Source organism: Argentina anserina, chromosome 6 (genome assembly GCF_933775445.1).
Source record: "Argentina anserina chromosome 6, drPotAnse1.1, whole genome shotgun sequence".
Lineage (NCBI taxonomy): Eukaryota > Viridiplantae > Streptophyta > Magnoliopsida > Rosales > Rosaceae > Argentina > Argentina anserina.
In genome coordinates, this window is record NC_065877.1 from 34,685,564 (window position 1) to 34,699,686 (window position 14,123).

At 37.5% G+C, this 14,123-nt stretch overlaps 2 protein-coding genes across 2 annotated transcripts; one reads left to right on the forward strand and one right to left on the reverse strand.

Moving 5' to 3' along the window:
* Window positions 1-2,426: 2,426 nt before the first annotated feature.
* Window positions 2,427-3,173, reverse strand: LOC126797398 (uncharacterized). Its single transcript, XM_050524033.1, has one exon. It carries the CDS (start codon window positions 3,171-3,173, stop codon window positions 2,427-2,429), a length of 747 nt encoding a protein of 248 aa, XP_050379990.1.
* Window positions 3,174-5,050: 1,877 nt separating this feature from the next.
* On the forward strand, window positions 5,051-6,393 carry LOC126799014 (uncharacterized protein At5g19025). Its single transcript, XM_050526123.1, has one exon. The coding sequence runs from the start codon at window positions 5,434-5,436 to the stop codon at window positions 6,145-6,147; it is 714 nt and encodes a 237-aa protein (XP_050382080.1). The 5' UTR covers window positions 5,051-5,433; the 3' UTR covers window positions 6,148-6,393.
* The last annotated feature ends 7,730 nt before the right edge of the window (window positions 6,394-14,123 follow it).

Consider the following 14,123-nt stretch of genomic DNA (forward strand, 5'->3'; position numbering starts at 1 on the left):
CGGTTGAATTAAGCTAAATTTGAAAATTTAAATGCGAACGATAATTAGTATGTATTGTCTATTGGTAGTTCGGTACTACATTTGGATATGAAAGTGTATATATATCTCTTTATTAAGTCTTAGAGGCGCATCAGTTAGTACGTGATGTTGGTTGAAACGCTTGTAATTTATTTTTAATTACATTTAATCTTATTGATTTTTTCTTTAAAAAAAACTTAATGGGTTTTTAAAGAATATATATTTGATATTTATTTTTAATATTTAAATTGTTTTGTCTAATTTTGCACATTAAATTAAAACTTAGAAGTAGATGATCTACATCTTGTTTACATTGTATGTCTTCTTTCAACTTATTCCTTAATGAAGTATGGGGTGGTGGAGCACGAATTTGATCCCAAAAAGATAATTTTCGTTCTAAAAGAGAAAGTAAAATTGTAACATTAAAAAAAAAAGTAAAATGGGAAGCCCCTACGATCACAAATAGGATGAGAAAAAGTAGATCAAAAGCGCCACATCAAACACACAGGTCGCACTTTAAAAAAGTAGAGTGAAAAAGTCACCTTACGCTACTATAGGGAGTCGAGCATACCGTGTTGGACCGGGATCCTCTCTTAATGAGAGATTACCTAATAAGAATATATGGGCCGTCCACTAACCCACGGCTAGATCATAAATTTTTTTCTCCCATCTTTTTTCCTTTTTAATTCAAACATAAAACCAATATTCTCTCACTATTCTCTCCCTTCTCTTCTGGGACGGGAATTTTTGCCGCCGACTATAAACTGCCATCTCCATCTCCGTCTCCGTCTCCGTCGCTGTCTCTGGTCTCCTCCCCGTTGATCTACATTTTTCTTAATTTTTTTCCTCTCTCCCAATCCTCTCTTTCAGGAGTATCCCAAAATTATCGATCCTGAATTCAATTCATCTTTGTTTGAATTATCCGACTTTAAATTGATCTTTTTAATTTCACCACCTCAAACTTGTGAATCGTGCTCAAAACCATATGTGGCATTATAGCAATGACAAAATAATTGATTCTCTGTTAGTTCTTTAAGACTTCAAACACAAACCTAAGTACAATTTTTACTGAGAGGAGAGATTGACATCTTGGTTGTTAATTAGCAATTGGGGATGAAAGAGAGATAGAGAGGGAATTGGTGAGACATTTTTAACAATTGAGCTTATCTTGGTTGTTGATTAGCAATGGATGACCCATATCATCTTATTAGGCAATATTAGGCAATATCTCATTAGGAGAGGATACCACTCCTACTGTGATAGGGTTGTGATGTCGAATCTTCATCACTGGTCGTGTTTTTGTTTTCCGGCCCTCTAGAGATGACACATATGTGCCGAATATTAGGAACATTTTCTCACTTGCGGCCATAGCCGTTCGATTAGATACCGCTAGTAGAGAATTTAGATAGAGTACCCCACATTTCATTCATTAAAATAAGTGTTATTTTACAAAAGCCCAAAAGACTTCATAGTAGCCGATAATATAAAGACTAAGCTCGTGAAACCCAATTAATGGATCTAATCTCCACTATTATGACTAGAAGCTCTCATTTAGTGTCAACATATTTACTAAAAAATGGATTTGTCAAAATACTCATGTCAGAGAGAATGATAAGTTAAAATAATAACATATAATCATATATAATGGTCAAAAATGTAAAATAGTAAAGGAAAAAACAAAAACAAAAATTACAAGAGATAAAAAAGAAAGAGTTAGTTATATTTTAGTGGGTGGTGGGAAGTTGAATCCATGCAAATGCACGGGTAAAATGCTAGTTTTGAGAATTTGAGGCTTTATTAGAATTAGCATATAATATAGGACCCTAAGTATTTTGTACAAAACTAATTAAGTAAATAATAAGCAGACAGTTGGTTAGATGTATGGATCGTACCATTCGTACGTATACGTCACCTCTTTTAAAGTTTCTTTACCAACAAAGGATGTCAAGAGGTTGAACCATGAAATTCTCGTTATCTACCAACACGAGCGTAATATGGTCTTGATTGAAGTTACTTGTGTTTTTAGTTATTTTGAGGTACAACTCATGTCCACCAAATCGTCAAGTGCCTATCAGCATTAGTATTTAGTGCTATTGTATCTGAACCTTATACGAAACTATGTACCAACTTTGCACTATTACAATGTTTTCAGGCCATTTTGTTAACAACCGCTTAATTTTTTATTGAACACGATATTTCATACTAGACCCAAAGCTAGTTATGACTACATAGTCGTCCCTTCTACATATACTGTTATGGAACCTTTTCAAATAAGGATCATATTGTTGAGAAATAAAGAGATTCACCCACTTTTAAATCTTATATTGAGATCTAAACCGTTTAGTTTGTAGATATATATGAGTAGATCATTCTTATAATTTTTGTTTTCAAATTGAAAATCGTTAATGTTATGACCAACCAAAATCACGATTACAAACAAAGTATATATAGCACTTGGCCTTTGATGGACTCCCTCCAACCATATTAGCAGTTGGCTCCAAGGAAATAGCATCAGCCTTCTCATTTTTCCGGTTATCCTCTTCAACTCGAAGTTTAAGATCCAATTGCTCAAAATTCATATCCTCAGTTAGATGTTTCAGATATATCTTGAAATCTTTCCATGTAGGAGGTAATTTTTCAATAATAGAACCAACAAGGAAATTCGGGTTAAGACCCATACCTTCCACATCTAACTCATGAACAATGACTTGAAGTTCTTCCACTTGCTTGACAACAGATTTGGCATCACTCATTTTGAAATTCAGAAACTTGCCAATGACAAACTTCTTTGAACAAGCAACCTCAGTCTTGTACTTGCTCTCCAATGATTGCCACAACTCCCTTGCAGTTTTGAATGTGGAGTAGATATCATACAAGGAATCGTCCAAGGCATTGAGAATATAGTTCATGCACAGAAACTCATTAGTCTCCCAAGAATCTATAGCCTTCTTGTTCTCAGCCTGTTGTGCTGCTGTTGGAGCATTATCTCCTTCTCCAACCAGAACAGTAGGGGTCTCAGTAGTGAGGACGTTTGCCACATTCAAAGTTGTCAAATAAAACAACATCTTATGTTGCCAGCGTTTGAAATCAGAACCCTTGAATTTCTCAGGTTTCTCAACATGATTTTTCCCAATCGATGATATTGATTGATCCATCTCTACAAGATTAGAGAATTCGTCCCCACTTGTGCTGCAGTTTCAGACGTCTATCTTGAGGATACAATTATCTGGTACAAGTTCTTGCACAAAAACTTGTCTCTGGCGAATTTACTTTGTGTTTCAGAGAAATCGATTTGGGGAAGAAGAAGAAGAGATGAACGTCTAATGGAAAACAACGACACAATGTTGTCTTTATATAAAGACAAATCCGAACATGTAAAATTGTTCAAAATGTTGTAACTGTTGGTAACAGTTATTACCTTTGGTTTTATCCGAAAATAATAATAAAAATTAATAAAATTATTAATTCAAAAATTATAATTAGATTTAATTTCCAGAGCCCAAAGAGCCCCAAGGCCCATCTATGACTTTATATAAATATATACCATTTTTTATTAGAAATCCAATAGAAAGCCCATCAAGCCCACTCTAGGCAATTCCACTCATTCACTTGCTCACATGGGTGTTTGTTTATAAACAACCAAGCAAGTATCTCTTCTTCAATGTGGGATTTTATCCCACACTAAGTTCCAACAGTTAAGACATTCATAAATGTGATTTACTCATTATGAACTTGAACGGTTCATGTTTGATAATTTTGGTTCGTTCACTAATTTGATCTGCTTTTATATCTTAACCATTATCAAATTGGCTGAAAATTTGTACAAGTAATCTACTAAAATCTAAACGGTTAAGATGAAAAAATATAATCAAAAAATATATTTAATTAACAATTAAGTCTTTAGTCCTCAACTAGCTTTCAACAATATGGTTCTTATTGGAAAAACTCGGTAAACTGTTAAACACTTTCATTTGTTGCCTATCAATGTCACCTATCGTTATGCAATATGCACCATTATGTTTGACTTGATTGTTGCCGACTTGCCGTGACTTGAGCACTAGTGCATATGTTAAGAGCAACACGACCAATGGATTAATTTGGTTGTTTCGATTTCACCAAGATGAGGATTGCCTAACGCGTAAAATTCTATCAAGTCAAAATTCATGATCTCATTGTAGTTTCCTTTTGTTTGCTTGTTTGACATGATAAATTTCCATAGAAATAAGGCACCTTTGAGTAGCTTGGTCTTCTTGATTTGTTTGATCAAATTGACCAAACTCCACTAAAGGGTTCATTCCACATTACGTAAGCATGTAACTATGTTTGGATGACTAAATTACTGGAACAAAAAATTGACATTTTTAAATACAAATCGAATAAAGTAAATGTGATTCCGTAGTTTATTACGGTATGAAATTTGATGCGCATATTCATGAGTATGTATATGCATGTTTACGAGTAATATATCAAAGATATTCACATTTTGTTTTATTTTTTCCCTCGCATCTAATGTCATAATCATCTTATGATACAATCAAATGATTTATCAAAAATCAAATTCACATGGTTCGGTGGATTATTGTCCGTAGTCACTTTGACATGGTATATGATGTTGTACATACTACTGCACGTTATCATTAATTCATTATTATCATGAGAATTGTTGTACATTATTCATATTTATTGATTGATGAATCTATGCATTTTATAAAAAGGACATTTCAACTCATATAACCTTCTATGCCATAATGAAAAGATTTTCTGTCATGTCACGCCTAGGTCACAACTTGACCGGAGTCGTAATCAAGAATTACCATATTTGGTGGAAAAAAAACGCAGAATCATTTTCCATTTCAAGAAAGTGGGCCAAGCCCATAAAAGTATACGCCCACAAAATCATGCACACATCATTGAGAAAAAGGCCCAATAGCCCACGTAATCCATCACACTCTAACGTGTCGCTTGGAGTTCCTCATGGCGTGTATAAACAAACCTTACCAAAGAGGACTCTCTCTTCTTCTATCATCTCCTCATCATTTTTCAAGTGTTATTTAGTTCATGGCAACAAATCTTCATCCTTGTCTTCTCTGCTTCTTCATCTTCTTCTCTTCCCCCTCTGCTTTTATTTGTTCTTCATAATCCAATTGCATCAACATCCCCCCAAGTTGCCAATTTGATTGAGCTTGTTTTGGTCATTGGTATTGTTTTTGTTTTTGTTTTTTGTTTTTTTGGATTCGTTACGGCACCGACAGAATTTCAATCCTTAGTTCGGGTTGAAAGTTCTTGTCTTTTTGAGTTTCGGTGAGTTTGGTTGATCTGAATTCTTGGTGGGTTTGATCTGACATTTTTCTTTTTAAGGTTGTCGATTGTATTCGGTGGAACAGAGACTTTCTTATCTGGGGGGTTCAATCTGAAATGGTATATTTGCATAGCTCAATCTCGGTCTGCAACTCCGTTGATCAGAACGCTCCGATGATGTCCGATTCCATGACCTTAATCGACAACTCGGGTGTTAAATCTAAACAGACCACTCATGTACAGAGGAACAGAAAGATGCCCAATTCTTCTTCCTCTTCTCCCAATTGCTCCAATTTTCCGGTCTGCGATCGATCCCGATCGGCGGTGATCGATGTAGTGCTCTTCATTGCCGTGATCGGCGCGTCCGGGTTCTTGTTGTTCCCGTACGCGAAACTCATCACTGTCAAGACTTTTGAAATCGCGAGGATCGTGATGTATGTGCTGGGAGAGGAGGTGTCTCATGCTCCTCTGGTTTACGGCTCGATGGGGCTCAGCATTTTGTGTGCAGCATTGGCTGCTTGGGCTCTGTTGGCCTGCACCAGTAGGAAATGTGGGAATCCCAACTGCAAAGGGCTGAGGAAAGGCGCGGAGTTTGACATTCAGCTGGAAACAGAGGAGTGTGTGAAGAATTCGGCTTCGGTTGGTAAGGATGGAGTGAAGAAGGGGCTGTTTGAGTTGCCGAGGGATCATCACAGGGAGTTGGAGGCTGAGCTTAAGAAGATGGCGCCCCTGAATGGGAGAGCAGTGCTGGTGTTTCGAGCTAGGTGTGGGTGTTCTGTTGGGAGATTGGAAGTTCCGGGGCCTAGGAAGATCAAAAAGATCAAGAAGTAGGAGTATAATGGTGGATACGAGCCATAGGGAGCTAAGTTATGAACACAGGAGTAGCCATAATTGCAGAGAAGGGTGTCTGGCTGTTGACAATCTATCCTGCGCAATGTTGTCTTTAAATAAGCTAGCTCATGGAATAAGTTGTAAGGATTTATACCCTTGGTTTATAGTGGGGAATATAAGACTATCCCTTATTTGATTTCCTCTTCCTTTATGATTATACAAGTTTTTTCTTTTGTTGAATCTGGATTGTTCATTTGGTTCTCCACTGCTGCTGTTATTCGTCTCGTTTTCTATTTTATAGGTCATGATTCTCTATGAGGTGAGTATATCCTCAATGATTTCTCCATAATATGTCCACGGGAAGCTAGTTGTTCTGTCCTGACATTGAAAGGGAAAGATTGATACTTGAATATATGTTTAGCATTTCTTTTAGTTTGAGTTGTGGACTCAGGGATCTGGGATAGTGTGATTAAATGCCATTTATTCTTCATATTGTTATTCTTGAAGCTTACAGCAATTGCTTCCCTATGTAAACTTATAAAAGCAGGAAACTTTTTCGTTCTTTCTGATGACAGAATTCTGGGCACCTGGCTTTGACATAAAGAAGCTTTCCCAGTTTGATAAGTGGGAACTGATGAGGCATCTCAAATTTGATCCAAAAGGAACAAACATGGGATCTGGATGGTATGATGTGTTTTGTCTACTCATATTTGCACCACACTGCGTTGTTTTACTCATCTTGCTTTATATTTTTTTTTTTTGCTTCAGATTAGCCAACTGATATGATAATACAAATTACCTAGGTTACACTGGAAGGTAGCAATGTAACTGTATATAAAGTAACCAATCTTATAGGTAGTATTAGGAATTTATGATTGAATAATGAACTCAAGTTGCAAACTAAATGGTAAGTAGACAAATTCAGTGAGTGATTCCCATTTAGACTGATCCCCTGGAAGAGTTTTAAATGGCGCTGTGAAGAGTGTTGATGTCTCCGAGTAGTACACTAAGTTTCTATCCTTTAAAAATTTCCAGGCAGTCATTAGATGCAGATGAGAATTCCTATGGTCGACATTATTATCACATTCAGAGCTTTTTGCTTGACTATTAGACTAATATTCATTATGTTGTAAAACACTAGATTCTTTTTTATCTCCCTCTTTTCATTTCCACACTCTGCATTATTCGTCTCCTGGTCACTACAAGGATTTCATCTTTTAAGCCTTCCTGTGTGATCATTTGGTTATCATCTTTTAAGCCTTCCAGACATATTGGCAAGATTGAGCCTTTTCATTTCCACTCTTGGCATTATTCATCTCCTTATCACTACAAGGATTTCATCTTTGAAACCTTCCTGTGTGATTATTTGGTTATCATATAGGATAGTAAGTTTTGTTCGTCTTCTGGTTTACTTCATGCATATATCCCATAAACAGGTCGACCAACCAACTATAAGTATGAACTGTATGTATGCATTTGGATGACTACACGTTTGGAATGTAAAGGTTGACAATATCTGTTCTTGATTATACATGTACAGTGATGTACTCATTCTTCCCAATAAGTTTGAAAATGAGAACGCTTGAAGAATACTCTTAAACCTTGCTTTCCGTTGAGGCTGACTTATGGATGGCATGGACGCTATGATTAGGATATGCCGATACAGAGCCTCTGTGCTGCTCACAAGCTGAGAATATTTTTGGTATGATTCATCTTTGGGGATAATTGTCCAGCATCTGAATTTGCTTTGTGATATTGTATTACTTGTGGCCCTTTATATAGTAGAACTGGAAGGTTCATGTTGACAAAGGTACTGTAGGTGCTATGATAACCTGCGCTGTTAATTGTAGCTGTACAATATATCTGGAACTCATCTAATCAGTGAAGGTTGAGGCCATCATTCTTCTTCTATTTCTGCTTCAGTTTGTTTGAGATAAAGGATAATGACAAAAGTGTCGGAGTCCTGATCATTCAGTTTAGATTCATGGCATGATGGCTGGAAATTGCAAAAAGAATCTCTTTTCGCACTAGCAAAGAAATATTGAAGTACATGAATCATGAATGTTGCTTAGTTTTCATTTAGTATAATGGGGTCAAAGCTTTAAAGGAATGAAAGAGGTGCATGGGTGGCATTTGATCCAAGAAATGACAATAACATCATTAGTAGAAACTAGAAAGTGTATTGTAGGGTAGGGGGCAAGAAACCTTGAAGTCCAACTCAATCCAAATTCATGCCTTAAGATTTGAGATGAAATTCACCATAATGACTAGAATTAGTCCTTTCAAGAGGGATATCTACTATTAATATGGACAAGAAAATCTTGGAAACAAATTCAACAATTTGAAGTTGTTTTCAATAATCATACATAAAGGAGTTGAGAGATTGTCTAGATTCAACAATTTGAAGTTGTTTTCAACAATTTGACTTCATATCTCAATTTTTAATGGGAGTATGAAGGAGTTGAGAGATTGTCTTTGGACTAAAGAGACGATGGCATGTTAGTTGTCAAGCTTAAAGCTTTACAGTTTCGTAAACATTCAAGTCAAAGTCTTTTAATGAGCTTTGTGCTTTAATACCTGATTTAGATCGATATTAAATTATGCGTCATTTTTAACTTGATAATTTGGTTTCTTTTCGCTAATTTTTACATATTCAGACACCCTGTCCTTGATCAACGAAAATGCATAACATTAAATTTTGTTAGTTGAGTGTATTCTTCACATCGAAAGATCTCATTATATTGATTGGATCTTATGCTCTCATAGATAATTTTCAGTACATGACGTGCATAAAACTATACATATGTGAATGACTAAGAATAAATGACATAATACATACTAGTCTCGTATAACGATGCATATTTTTCATCGCATGAGTTTGTATAATTTTATTGAAGTGTTTACGTAATTCTATTTACCTCGAGGGATATTTTTGACAAAATACATTGGTTAAACATTTGTGATTTTACGTAATTATCTTGCTGCCTTGTGTGTGAGTGTAAAACTACAAAGAGGTATATTCAAAAATTTGATGTAGGATAAAATAATTGTATATTATTGAATGATATGGGGGTCTATATATAGGCAATACAAAACCACAATCCCGTAGGATTCGGAGTCCTAATCTATTACGGATATGCTAATCTATCTCCTAACAGGAAACCAATTAGGCTAAGACACACACAAGGGTAGAATAGTAATTCTCCTGGAACACTCCCCCTTGTGTCGCATGATTAGGTTGCATGGTGCACACATCGTTGCCTCGGTAAAAACCTTGTCAAGCAAAATAAAAACCTCTTGGGTAAAACAAAAGCTTGATCGAAGGGAAAAAGAGCACAATGCACCGTCTACATTTGATAGCATCATGTGAGATAGACTCTCGTTGAAGTCTACGAAACAACTCCCCCTCATTAGTGTCATAATCATGGAGTACAAAGAACAACGCATACAACGTTCATTACATGCTTCTCAAACGTAGTCTTGAGCTAATGATTAATCATTAATCTAGCCGCACATCCTTAGATCATTCATGTTATACTTATCCAAACTTAGATCTTAGGAAACAAGATTGCATAACAACTCAAAACAAGAGTTTGCAATGAAAATCAGATTTCGAGTAGAATGAGCTTCACTCACTTAAACGGCTATAACTTCTTCCTCAAAATAGGTATCAGCGAACCATAAAATGTTATGGAAAGTAGACACCCGTGGCTTTCCAGTGACATAAGGTTCACAACCTAATGCGATCGGAGCAGTTCACAATGCTCTGTCGAAGTTGACTGACTTGCAAATTTCCGGACAGAACTGTCATACTTTGCTAAAACGGCCATAACTCACTCAATATGATAGCTATGAACAAATGGTTGGTGTCCCCGGAAAGTAGACACATAGGTCTTTCCAACGGTACTAATTTCACCATATTTCATCGAGCAAGCTATCTTGTAGGTCTCGTTGAAGTTGAGCTAGGAAACTGGACAGATTCTGATTTGTCACATTCAATATGTCTTTCACAAAAGAATGGGGGAATGGACCAATGAATGACTGATTTTGGTCCGAGACGGAACCGTATGCATCCTCTACGCTACCAGTATCGACTACTACACCAAGGCGTATGTTGATGTTGCTGGAGTTGCTGGCGGCGTTGGTGTGGATAGGATTTGTGTTGGTTCACTAAGTGTATAACTAAACCCATGTCAATGGAGCAATGCAAGTCCAATGACGATGCATAGGCGCATAGTTAATCACATAATAATGAAAGCAATAGTGTCCCAACAACACTTACATATATGAATCTATAGCTCATTGAATCTCTTCATCATCTATACTTAGACAGAATAGAGAATCAAGAATTAGCTTTCATATGAACACATATGGGTATGAGTTCTTGCAACCGATTGTATTACGTTCTCTCGAACATCGTAATCTGATTACATAAGCTCTCCGTGGTCTGGAGGCATTTAAAGTCCCTTGGGAACTCTCATATCTGCGTCAAGATCCCTTTACAGATATTCTATGACCACTATCATATGCTGCAAATCAGTTTTCATGTACACTACTACTGATCAAGTAGCGGAAAACAATTATGTCCATAACGAGAGAATATAACTCATCGTAGTCAATACTAGGATAATGAGACAATCTTTGCGCCATAAGTCCTGCATATATCGCATGACTTCATCTTTCTCATTACACTTATGAACAACGACCAACATAATAAGTCTAGTTCAGACTGTATTGATTCTTTCCACTTCGGTCAAGTTGCTCATCGTTGATACTTTACAACGGAATAAGAGCATAAGCGAATACATCATCAATCATGGGAGATCAATCCATTAAACACATGCGCGCGTTGTATACGATCAATTTGTGAGAATTCTATTCTTCTCTAACATCAACAAAAGGAGTTTGTAGCGTCCCACAGAAACTTAGTTGATACACATGTTTAGAGAATATCTCTTGATGATGGGCGAAATATTTGTGCCTACGCATCTCGCTTCTTTCTGGTTTTGATTCCAGAGAATAATGGTCTCCCCCTCATCTAGGCAGGAGCCAAGACCGAAGCTATAATCCTTACTAGTCCATCTTTTCGTTTGCCGCCCTTGTTTTGTGGTGCAATACCACGGGCGCCGACAACACCACAACGTACTATGGTGCCCTCACCGGCTTCCTTCCCACTGTCAGGGATGGTGCCAACGGTGCTAGGACCAGGTCATATGAAATTCTCTCATATTCTGAGAGTTCCAACCTTACCGGCACATCACAGCATTTATGTGCGATCTCATCACTTTCGCAATATCGGTAAAGTCATTGAGCATCGAATCTTTGACTTTCTGGAGGTAGATAATGCGTTGCACATTTGCTCACTTTGAGTAGTGCGGGATCTTAATGAGACATAGTGCCACACCACGTCAATTCCTAGCGTTAAAACCGGAATGGGAGCATTCCATATCTCCCCCTAATGACGGGAAGTATGTCTCATCAAAGTGACCGTCAGCTAATATCGCAGGATAGAGATCAACGGTTATAGATTGGAAATAGCGGACAAGTGTTGGTGATTCATAAATCATAACTAACCAGAATACTTAATCGTTTCAAGGAGACCCATTGAGATAACTACAATAGAGGCACATAAACAACTTTAATCAAATAGGCGTTTAATGAAAAGAACGTTGGGATTGTATCCAGTAACCATCTGGTACGCACTAAACGCTTGGCAAGTTGTGGGTCTAAAACGAATAAGTGTCGCTGCATGCAACATCATTACATATCTCCATGCAAAAATTGGCAGGTTAGTACCCATAACCAAGTCCGAGCTCTGCTGGATCGTACAGTGAATGAACATGAGGAATAATATGTTCAACGACGATCCCAGTAGACATGCAAAACGAAATCATCAAAGTCGTGGAGGTGAACTCTCCAACGGTATCCAATCAAATAGATTTGAAAGGATAGGAAGGGTGGTGAGTCCTTAGGATGATGATCATAGCTAAAAACTTTAGCGAATGCAGCGTTTCTTGTGGAAAGCAAAGCGACGTGTGACCAACGCGTCGATGCTCTTAACCTATACCATAAAAATACCAAAAAATGTCTGCATTCGGTTGGATAGGGTCCACTAATGTCACCTTAAATACTTCGTAAGAATGGAATGTTGTCGGTTGGAGCCTTAGCAAATAAGGACTTCCTTGAAATCTAGCAAAAGAACAAGCTTTGCAAAATGAGCGATGGGCATCAGAGATTACCATGGAGGCATTAGAAAACACGGGATGCATCACAAGCTCCTGTGAAGGAAGGGATGCCGCCACCGACGACCTTAATACCATGGAGCCTCCGAAATAGGCAAGCTCGGCGTCACCGTGCATGGCACGGATAGGCTCGGCCTCACCGTGTGGAGCATGGGTGAGGTGATTCTCCAATCGCTTCGTGAACATGAAAAATAGATGATCATGTGAGTTTCAAAGAACTCGAATCATCATATCTTGTTCAAAATGACCAAAAAATGATCATGTCAAAACCGAGGAGACAACAAAATTGAACCCATGATTCAAAGAATCTTGAGTTACATAAAACTACTGCTGCATGCAAGCAAAGTTATGTCCACAGGCTAACAAAGCTACTGTCTAAGCTTGAAAAAACTACTGTCAATAAAATCTGACAGATTTATTCCTCTCCATTCTTAACACAAATATCAAGATGAAAATCCATCATTGGCATGTATGGCCTTTAAAACTTAGCAAGACACTCGATTTCACGCCGGGACATGCTCAAAATAAAATTAAGAGAGGCAACAACGCGATGAACTTCTCTTGACAATACGCCATAGGATATTGTAAGAGGGGGGATTGAAACAAATGTGCAATCCCATCGAGTGTATCACATGACAATAATACTACATTTTTTAACTTAAGAGTTGGAAAAACATGGTATTGGAGCAGTTGAATACCAAACAATTTGGGTGGTAAAGACCATCCAATTGGTGCGGGTGGTCACTAATAATAATAAAATCGTTTGAGCTATGAAACGACTTAGAGAAAACCGGAAAATTAACCGGAAAACCATGTCAAAATAACTCAAAATCGGGTGAAATTTGGACTGGGAAAATGTGGCAGTAAAAACTGCTGGAAATAGGCTGGAAAAATGACGAAAAAATCGTTGGAAAAACTCGCCAGAAAACCAGCCGCCGGCGGCCGGAACTGGCCGGTATGGAGGCCGTAACGTCAGGTCCGATAGGGGACGCCGGTAGGAACCGGGTGGCGGTGCCGGAAACACCGGAATATGGCCGGAAGGCGGCGCATATGCCGGAACAGTAACCGGGAAAAACGACGTCAATTTTGGCGTTCCGAGGTCCGTTTTCCAAATTTGAAGGTGCAAAATCACAATGTAGTGCTATTGGGGTCTCATGTAACCCAAAAACGGCCAATTTAAAAACCACGTGAGTTGCAAACGTTGACCATGCATGCTAAGCCAAGACAAATAAAATTCGCAAGAGTCCATCTTGTAAATAAGAAATACGAGAATTTTTATTGAATATGCCAATATTTAATACAACACAAACACGCTTCCAATTCCAATAGACGACTTAAGCTAAAGTCGAGCAATAATCATGGCAATGCCAACGTCATACTTGAAAAATAGTAAGCAGAAGACATAGTCAAAATAGATTGACTAATCAAAAGTCCGTAGCAACAAAATCTTGCATATCGGATTGGGCGGAGCCTTAGCCTGAGGCTAAAAAATGTGCTTACTTGAGAATGAAAGAATGTTACGTTTCCATCTCCAAAATGCCCTCAAGAAATAGATACAGGTGCCAAAAATTACATGTGTTTCTCGGATGTGGAGCATGCTTCAAGGTCAACTCTGGTAATACAACGTCATAGACGTTTATTGAATCACTTTAAGTGTGTCCCATAGAATGTGTTATTTTTGAGATCTTTTGTCAGCAAATAGTGCTGCTTCAGAGTAATGAATTTCAACTCAAA

Excerpts from the sequence above, each read along its gene's own strand:
- LOC126797398 (XM_050524033.1), bottom strand. The coding sequence starts at position 3,173 with ATGGATCAATCAATATCATCGATTGGGAAAAATCATGTTGAGAAACCT.
- LOC126799014 (XM_050526123.1), top strand. The coding sequence starts at position 5,434 with ATGGTATATTTGCATAGCTCAATCTCGGTCTGCAACTCCGTTGATCAG.